At 39.2% G+C, this 9,588-nt stretch overlaps 1 protein-coding gene and 1 long non-coding RNA gene across 4 annotated transcripts; one reads left to right on the top strand and one right to left on the bottom strand.

Annotated features, from left to right (window-relative positions):
• Positions 1–1,320: 1,320 nt before the first annotated feature.
• rab33ba (RAB33B, member RAS oncogene family a) lies at positions 1,321–4,350 on the top strand. The gene is made up of 2 exons (XM_088344186.1): positions 1,321–1,807; positions 3,780–4,350. Exons 1-2 carry the CDS (start codon positions 1,577–1,579, stop codon positions 4,272–4,274), a joined length of 726 nt encoding a protein of 241 aa, XP_088200312.1. The 5' UTR covers positions 1,321–1,576; the 3' UTR covers positions 4,275–4,350.
• LOC148359099 (uncharacterized) lies at positions 1,634–6,653 on the bottom strand. Of its 3 annotated transcripts, XR_015851357.1 has the most exons (4): positions 6,073–6,653; positions 4,149–4,320; positions 1,859–4,062; positions 1,657–1,777 (listed from the first exon to the last, which is right to left on the bottom strand). It is a non-coding gene; the product is annotated as an uncharacterized LOC148359099 (long non-coding RNA). The 3 variants fall into 3 exon arrangements; XR_015851358.1 differs by lacking the exon at positions 6,073–6,653 and having other exon boundaries at positions 1,634–1,777; positions 3,881–4,062; positions 4,149–6,066; XR_015851356.1 differs by lacking the exon at positions 6,073–6,653 and having other exon boundaries at positions 4,149–6,066.
• Positions 6,654–9,588: the final 2,935 nt, after the last annotated feature.

Genomic DNA, 9,588 nt, shown 5'->3' with positions numbered 1-9,588 from the left:
ACAACAGAGCTCGCTTTCCTAGCCAGTTTATTGAGACGAGAGGCATCCTTCTTCTTGACGCTGCCTCCCAATATTATTATTATTATTATTATTATTATTATTATGTAAAAATGTAACTTCTAGACTCTAAAATTTAGAGTGTGCGCGACTGGGCCTCTATATGTATATCAACAAAACATGTAATGTTATGATTCAGGAGATTGGAAATGCAGACGGAGAATATAAAGAATGGGCAGGAAACATCACTAAAAATACTGTTGGACCTTAATAATAGGCCTCACGATATTTTTTCTAATTTTAAAGAGTATTGGATTTTTCAATAGAATTTAAGTAGAAAAAGACAAAGGTCCATAAAGGTAGAGGGCGTTATGCATCAAAGTGATAGATGCAAACCTCCGATAATCTTAAAGAAGACGTTGTTTTTGTTGTTGTTGTTTTTGTCGTTGTTTTTAATGCTTTTTAAATTGAACATTCCGTCTTTACAAACAAAATTGGCATGAATCAGTCAAAAACATTGCAAAATTAACAATTTTCAAGGGACCAGAAAGTCCTGCAGAAATACACGGGGGGGAAAAAATGAAAATAAATCAATAAGATAAATAAAGTTTAAAAAATATATAACGACAACAATTATGACATGTTCAACTCGACACACATGGCAGATTCTTAAGCATAGTATATATCTTTTGCACATTGGGAATGTTTATCATATTCAAAGATTCGACCAAAAACAAATTTGTTGAAAAAAAATTGTTAAGTAGGTTTATATTTCTGATACTTTTTTGTGGACATATATATTTTTGCCCCGCGACCCTACTGAGTATAAGTGGTGCAGCTAATGAGATGAGATATTTTAGCGATAAATAAAATGAGATGTATTGGTCTTTCGTCGTACTTTTTTGTATGATACTTCCAAATGTAACATGATCTCTGGATAACTTGCTAGAACTTGTGTATAATTGGACATGAGAAGAACATATGGTAAATTATTTCAATATCAATGCTTCAAAATGAGCAGAAGTTATCTTCAATTTTAAAACGCAATTTCAATACATATTTTGATGGAAAATTTGATCTTTGGGCTATAGGATATGTTGAACTCATGGTTCTCAATTTATTTATCAAGGTGTCAAAATTGATTATTGATTCCTCTTTTTTATTTTGTTTCTCAGGAAATGTTATGATGTATTGAATGTCTTATGAAGTTATGATTAAATTAGCAGTCCAGAATTGGCATTCTGAGTAAAAACAGTGAGGGGTTTATTTGTGACTGAAGAAGAACGTAACATTTAATGATTAGTTCTTTTCCTTCAGCGTATGAACGCACCATTCGATAATCCCGCGAGAAGTAAGCAGAGTGGTCAACGTAGCTTCGTGCCGTAAAGCAAATAGTAATAACTGCGCGGTTTTACAGGTTTAACAGTATGACAACAATTGAAACATAAGAAAGACATATCGAATAAACATTTCAACAAAACGGAGCTATTCTGCTCCTCGCCTGCGTGTCAACAACGGCAGCTGCTGGCAACAGTAAAGGAAAATAGCTGTTCATTTGCCATCGTTCTTGGCAGCGACCATGGCGGAGAACGTATCATCGGGTGAACTTTCCAGCTCTCTGACAAGCTCCACCGGGCTTCCTCCCCCGAGAACACGCATCTTCAAGATCATTGTCATTGGGGACTCTGGGGTCGGGAAGACGTGCCTGACGTACCGTTTCTGTGCCCGAAAGTTCCCTGAGAAGACCGAGGCCACCATCGGGGTAGACTTCAGAGAGAGCCTGGTTGAGATTGACGGAGAGAAGCTCAAGGTTTGTTTTGTCGCCAGATCAGGCAAATTAATCAGAAAAATTATTGCACACCTGTCAACCTGTACGTTTTTGCCGTTCAAAGTACGTTTATTATGCATTTTAAGACGTGTACGACGTACAAGAAAATCTGTAGGGAAAAACGCAAATTTGTCGATAATGGGTACCATCCGGTATGCACCGACTACCCCGAAACAGCAAACCAAGTCAAGTCAAATGAGTTCGCCGCGGTATCCTAATCTCGGTGAAGCCAGCGTTTGACGCTGCTGTGCGCATGCGTCTGCCGCTGTAGTGCCTTATTTTGACTCCCCTGCAAAACCCACCCTCACGTGAATGCGCATTCTGCTGCGCTTCCGACAATAGCAATCGTATTCTATATAAAAAGCTTATTAAAACAATAGCAGACGCTACAGGTCACACTACTGCATTTTGCACTAATACGATTCTAAAACTGTATGAAACACCCTACATGCCCACACTTTCTTGTGTAAATACTGTGTAAAATTTAACCTTTATCCTCTTTGTTCCTTTATCTCCTTTGTTTTCTTTTATCCTCACTGTATAATGTGAAACTGGAGTGCCACGTCCAATTTCGTTGTCACAATATGTTCAACCCATTTTGTAACAATGACAATAAAGGTATATTCTATTCTGTTCTAAACTACATAAATAAATACGTTTGAAAAAAAAAAATGTTGTAAGATTATTTTGTATTTTGTAAGGGAAAATACGACAGTTTGTAAGGGCATGGAGCCGTGGAGGTTGACGGGTATGCAATTGTATTGTTTATTCTTGTAGTTTATTTTTTATTGTGCTGAAAAATCAGTATATTTAATAGACATGTTGTTATGCCATGCAGGGATTCCTAGTAAAGGTTGCTAAATACAAAAAAGTTTAAATTCATTGAAAGTTCACGGTAGAGTAAGACAATAAATGTTTTTATAATTGTATGTAATATTACATTTAGAAAACAACAATAATCTATTTAATGCAGAATAATACATTATTATTAGTAAAGTATTGAATAAACTTCCCTGCTTTTTTTCTTTTTATGTTTTAGTTTTTTCTTTTATTTTTTTCCTGCTTTTTTTTACTTCTTTTGTCTATTTTTCAGTTTTTTTTTCTTCTTTTACTCAATTTTTTCCCTTTTCATGTGCTAGTATTTTCTCCTTTTGTTTCCTTTATTGCTAGCCTTTTCTATTTTCTTTCTTTTTTTCCTCTTTTTCTTTTTTCAGCTTTTTTGCCTCTTTTTTGCCCTTTACATACTGGACTAAACCAGTGTCACTACAAGTATTACATAGACATGAAATGAAAATGAAATGATCTGGATTTATATAGTGCTTTTCAACTCAATGACTTCCCAAAGCGCTTTACATTGTGCTTCACATTTCCCAATAGCGGCCGTGATCTGTGCAGCCGTGGAAGGCGCTAACCTGCTTATTGGGGTATTGGGGGTTCAGTGTCTTCGACATGCAACACGGACAAGCCGGGATTCGAACTGGGATCCCTTTATCCTAAAACGATTGCTCTACCTCCTGAGCTACTGCCGCCCCAGTGTGACTCTGCACATGCCGCACTCATTTAAGAGCAAATGATTATTGGAACAACACAGATCAAATTTGCAACTTTTGTCTCCAAGCCATATGTACTCACAAAAAGGGTAATATATGGCACTCGAGCCATAGGTTTCTGACCTCTGCACCACGCTGGAGACACCTGCCATAAACCATGCAGTTTTTGTAAACAACAAATGTCAATTGTAGGAGTTCCATCTCAATGTTCTGGGACCAAACCAGAACATCAGTGTCTTTCTTTACATTGGAAGCTTTACACAAAAGCATAAAGCTGAAACATAACAAAATTGAGATTTAAGAGAGCAAAGTATATTCAATTAAAATATTCCTTGAATAAGGAGTTTGCATGGTTGATATTTTTCTTTCTCTCGCGAGATTTATTTAAATGCTTTTATGTCCAGATTCAGCTGTGGGACACAGCAGGCCAGGAGCGCTTCAGGAAGTCTATGGTCCAACACTACTACCGCAACGTGCATGCCATCGTCTTCGTCTACGACATTACCAACGCTGCAAGTTTCCGTAGCCTTCCTGCCTGGATCGAGGAGTGTAAGCAGCATGCTTTGGGCACAGAAGTGCCCAGAATCCTGGTGGGAAACAAGTGTGACCTGCAAGACTCTGTTCAAGTCAGAACAGACGTGGCGCAACAGTTTGCTGACTCCCATTCCATGCCTTTGTTTGAGACCTCTGCCAAGAACCCAAACAACCATGGCAGCGGCATAAGCTCCGGCAACAGTGACCATGTTGAAGCTATTTTCATGACGGTAGCTCACAAGCTGAAATCTCAGAAGCCTCTCATGTTGAGCCAGCCTCCTACGGGATCAGGAGTGAGAATCAACTTAAGCTGCAGGGACAACGGAAGCGATGAGTCGAGGGCCTGGGCCTGCACTAGCTGTTGATTGGCGTATAAAGTGGACGATCATGAGAATGCAAACTGTACACAGACTGAAACAAATTAAAAAAAAAACAGTCACAGGTCTTGTTCTTACTTTCATCACTCATTTCCTGGCTAGGGTGCATGTGGAATGGTGCAACAACATAATCATGAAGTAATTCGATTGTGGGTTTGTTCTTGTGGGGCATTAGTTCAGAATTTGAAATGCGCCCAGGGCTGACTTGATAAGTTGAAATGGGAAAACTTAATTTTGAGATAATTTATAGTACAGTAATCCTTTGCTATGTTGTAAATTACTTTTTGCGTTCCGCTGCTTTGCGGATTTTTGGTGTGGACTGTGTTCTGCATTCTGATTGGCTAACAGTTGGTTACTCCCGCTGTTTGTATGCGCTTCATTACATTTCTTCACTTTGACATTCAGAGCAGTGCACATAAATCATACGGCTTTAATGAGACCACAGGTGTCACACAGACGGCCTTCGGGCCAGATCAGGCCTGCAAAGGGCTTTAATCCAGCCTGCAAGACAGCACTTAGAGAAACAAAAGAGGAAACTGTTCTGCAGATTTAAACATTTCTCTTCTATGTCACCCAAGCAAGGCAACACTCGAAACCTGCGTCTGTGCACTTGTCGGCACATTGCAGAGGCAGCGGACGTGCCAAGTGTACGGACGCGGGCTGCGTTGTGCAAAAGAGAAATAGACTAAGAACAATGGTGGGTTGATCATTTTTTTTAAAAGTTAGCGCGAAAAAATCCCAAACCCCAATCTAATGATTGACATTTTAGGCCTAACCAAACCTGGATTTTAGCTCGGGTTCAGGCTAAAGATCTTACTTCCACACCGCATCAACACCCTTGCATCTTCCACCTCTGCATGGGACCTTATAATAATCATAAAAAAATAACGGTTGCTACTTCGCAGACATTGACTATCTTGGATCTTATCAAGAGTGCAATTCCCGCAAAAAAACGAGGGATTACTGTATTGCATTTCCACTTTTGCAATTGTATTCAGATTTTCATACGTTTGTTTACAATGTGGCAGTATAACTCAAAGAATTCTGGAAGAGCAGGTTATTGCCAGTCATTTGCCTTTTTTGTGGTATGTGGCCTTTTTAGGAAAATTTATTCTTTTTTTTTTCCCCACAAGCAACCATCATTTCAGTTGAATAATAGACCGCTGTGTTCAGGTTCAGTACTCAAAAAAAGGTGCCTGAATGTGTCAAATCTACATTTAACATAGTTTGTGAAAATACACTTATGAAAGGTCCTTAGCAAACTGTAAAAAGATGTAAGTTGTCAGTGGAACTAAGCCTTAAGTTTTTAAAGCAATTTTCTTAAGACCAGAGGCTAGTGTACATAACCAGAGTAATGAAGTATGTTGGTGTCACTATGACAAGCGACAGCCTTTCCAGCAGCTCTGTGTTATTTAGTTCTTTTTGTGATTTATTGTTTTAATTGTCTGCTTTTATCTTCTGTGTTTTTCGTCCCGTTTGACAACTACACTTTGGATTACCTTCTATCTTATCGTTATGGGTTTTAACACACAAAAATGCAATTATTCGAGGAATCAACTCCTTGCCGTGAAGAATTCTCGTGCCGGCGTGATGAGGGGGCCCTATCGTGAATGCAGTGCCGGAGCTAAGGCTAAGCGGCTAGCGGTGTCAAAAGTCATCGGTACCGTCCGTAATCATGGAAAATGTGAACTCTCTACCAAATAAGACTGACGAACTAGCTGTGCTGGTGAAAAACATCAAAGCGCACAGGGCGTGTAGTGCTGTGTTTTACAGAAACGTGGCTCACGTCTAGCATCCCGGACGCTAACGTGTAGCTTCAACGCTGTTAGGGCAGAGAGAGACACAAAAGCCTGCGGGAACCGGAGAGGAGGTGGACTCGCTATCTACGTGAACATGAGGTAGTGTAACCATCGGCACAAAGGTTTCCATCTGCTGCAGGGACGTTGAACTTTTGGCCAAGCGTGTGACGTCCTCCACTCCGCTGTTGCTAAACTACAACACAGCAGCACAAGGCCATCCTGTTAATCTGTTAATAAACAACAAAAGGATACTGCTGGAAGTGTGAATTTCCCTACGGGGCTGAATAAAGTATCTATACAGTTCAGTAGACTTTCAAATAAGGCGATAGCACTGGATTTTAAACTTGCAAGGATAGCACAAGGGCCTAAATCCTCTAGTAAGAAATTCTAATGTGACTTAAAAGCCCTCCCATGAGCCTTTTTTTATATTTCCTAGGCGTCAAAAGCAGATCCACCCTGAAGGGTGTGGTAATCAAAGAACAGCAATACAGAGTAATTGTCCATTAGTGAACATGATGTAAACAGTACGTACAGTGGCTTGCGAAACTATTTTCCCCCTTTGAACTTTGTGACCTTTTGCCACATTAAAGACTTCAAACATAAATATATAAAACAAATTTTTTGTGAAGCATCAACAATAAGTGGGACACAATCATGAAGTGGAACACACTTTATTGGATCTTTTAAACTTTTTTAACAATTGAAAAAATAAAGTGGGTAGGCAAAATTATTCAGCCCCATTGAGTTAATACTTTGTAGCGCCTCTTTTTGCTGCGATTACAGCTGCAAGTCGCTTTGGGTATGTCTCAGTTTTGCACATCGAGAAACTGATATTTTTGCCCATTCCTCCTTGCAAAACAGCTCTAGCTCAGTGAGGTTGGATGGAAAGCATTTGTGAACAGCAGTTTTCAGTTCTTTCCACAGATTCTCAATTGGACTGAGGTCTGGACTTTAACTTGGCCATTCCAACACCTTGATTTGTTTTTTGGTGAACTATTCCATTGTAGCTTTTGCTTTATGTTTTGGATCATTGTCTTGTTGGAAGACAAATTTCTGTCCCAGTCTCAGGTCTCTTGCGGACTCCATCAGGTTTTCTTCCAGAATGATCCTGTATTTGGCTCCATCCATCTTCCTATCAATTTTAACCATCTTTCCTGTCCCTGCTGAAAAAAAGCAGGTCCAAACTATGATGCTGCCACCACCATGTTTGACTGAGGGGTTGGTGTGTTGAGGGTGATGAACAGCGCTGCTTTTACGCCAAACATAACGGCTTGGATTGTTGCCAAAAAGTTCGATTTTGATCTCATCTGACCAGAGCACCTTCTTCCACATCTTTGATGTGTCTCCCAAGTGGCTTGTGGCAAACTTTAAACAACACTTTTTATGGATATCTTTAAGAAAGGGCTTCCTTCTTGCCACTCATCCATGAAGGTCAGATTTTTGCAGTATACGACTGATTGTTGTCCTATGTACAGATTCTCCCACCTCAGCTGTAGACCTCTGCAGTTCATCCAGAGTGATCATGGGCCTCCTGGCTGCACCTCTGATCAGTTTTCTCCTTGTATGAGCTGAAAGTTTAGGGAGATGGCCCGATCTTGGTAGATTTGCATTGGTCTGATACTCCTTCCAATTTGATGTTATTGCTTGCATAGTGCTCCTTGGGATGTTTAAAGCTTGGGAAAACTTTTTGTATCCAAATCCAGCTTTAAAGTTCTCCACAACAGTATCTCGGACCTGCTTGGTGTGTTCCTCGTTCTTCATGATGCTCTCTGCGCTTTAAACAGACCTCAAGGACTATCACAGTGCAGGTGCATCAATACAGAGACTTGATTACACACAGGTGGATTCCATTTATCATTGTTAGTCATTTAGATCAGCATTGAATCATTCAGAGATCCTCACTGAACTTCTGGACAGAGTTTGCTGCACTGAAAGTAAATGGGCTGAATCATTTTGCACACCCACTTTTTCATTTTTTATTTGTTAAAAAAGTTTAAAATATCCAATAAAGTGTGTTCCACTTCATGATTGTGTCCCACTTATTGTTTATTCTTCACAAGAAATTACAGTTTTATATCTTTATGTTTGAAGTCTGAAATGTGGCAAAAGGACACAAAGTTCAAGTGGGCCAAATAGTTTCGCAAGCCACGGTAATAACAACGGACAACAGTGAGGTCAAAATAACAAACTCGCATCCCATTCAATCTCCTTTCCTTCGCAGGTTACCAATATTAAAAACAGAATATACTTTCTATATTTTAGGCTATTGCCATATAATACAAATCAACGGTCCTGTGGATCGTGGAAAACTATACCATTGACGGTTAGATGAAATTATTTTAATTTGGAATAGTTCAGGCTTACAATTAACTATGTTAATAACTCAATTTTGAAAACCACAGGTTAACAACTGTATTCTGAAGATATTTTATTTACTAACTTATTAATTTAAAAGCTGTAAGAGGATTCAGGTGTCGTACAGTGCGGTGAAAAAGTATATTTTTTGTTTTTGCATAATTATCACTCACCAAAGGTTTTGATGATAAAAACAATTTTAATACCACACAAAGACAACCAATTTTTTATGATTGTTATTGATTCTATTTATAAAGCCACAAAAAAATCTAAACCTACACTATTTGGCCTTTGGCAGCAATTACAGAAATCAAACATTCACGATAATTGGTAAAGAGCCTCTTTCAACGCTGTGGAGGAATTTTAGCCATCTCTTTGAAAAATGGTTTTATATCTGCCATATTGGAGGGGTTTTGATCATGAAAAGCCTGTTTGAAGTCACACCACAGCATCTCAATCTGATTTAAATCTGAACTTTGATTTGGCCAGACCAGAATCTTCTTTTTTCTTTTTGAGCCATTCAGAGGTCATAAAGCAATATCCTAGGTCATAGGGCTCCAGTTACTACTGCCAGAGCCATTACACACGAATGGAGAAAACTAGGAACAGTGGCAAACTTACACAGTAGTGGCGTACCAATTAAGATTTCTTTAAGAGTGCAACGACGGCTCATCCGGGGGGTTACAAAAGAATCTCGAAAAACATCCAAACAACGGCAGCCCCCGTTGGTCACAGTTAAGGTCAATGTTTATGACTCCACAATAAGACACTAGCCAAAAATGGCAGCCATGTGACTCCAGGGAAAAAAACACTGCTGTCACAAAAGAACACAAAATAGTTGTCTCATATTTGTGTCTGTGATTGACGGAACAATGAATTCTGGTGTTTAACAGAAGATCCTGAAGAAGAATGTCTGGCCGTCAGTTTGTGCCTTCAAACTCAAGCACTTTTGGATCATGCTGCAGGATAATGTTTCAAAACACAGTTGCAAGTCCACCTCTGGATGGATTGAAAAAAGGTCCTGAGGTGGCCACGTCAAAGAGGCCTTTGTGAGAGCTAAATATGCAAAAAAAAAAAAAAAACTCAGAAATCTGTAAGGGGGCAAATACTTGTTCACAGCACTGTACTGCAAGTTTAGTTAACTATAA

The sequence above is a fragment of the Urocampus carinirostris genome, chromosome 9 (genome assembly GCF_059441175.1).
Source record: "Urocampus carinirostris isolate Australia breed hairy pipefish chromosome 9, RoL_Ucar_1.0, whole genome shotgun sequence".
Taxonomy (NCBI): domain Eukaryota; kingdom Metazoa; phylum Chordata; class Actinopteri; order Syngnathiformes; family Syngnathidae; genus Urocampus; species Urocampus carinirostris.
The sequence above is the reverse complement of the archived record's forward strand: the minus strand, read 5'-3'. Positions and strand labels throughout refer to the sequence as shown.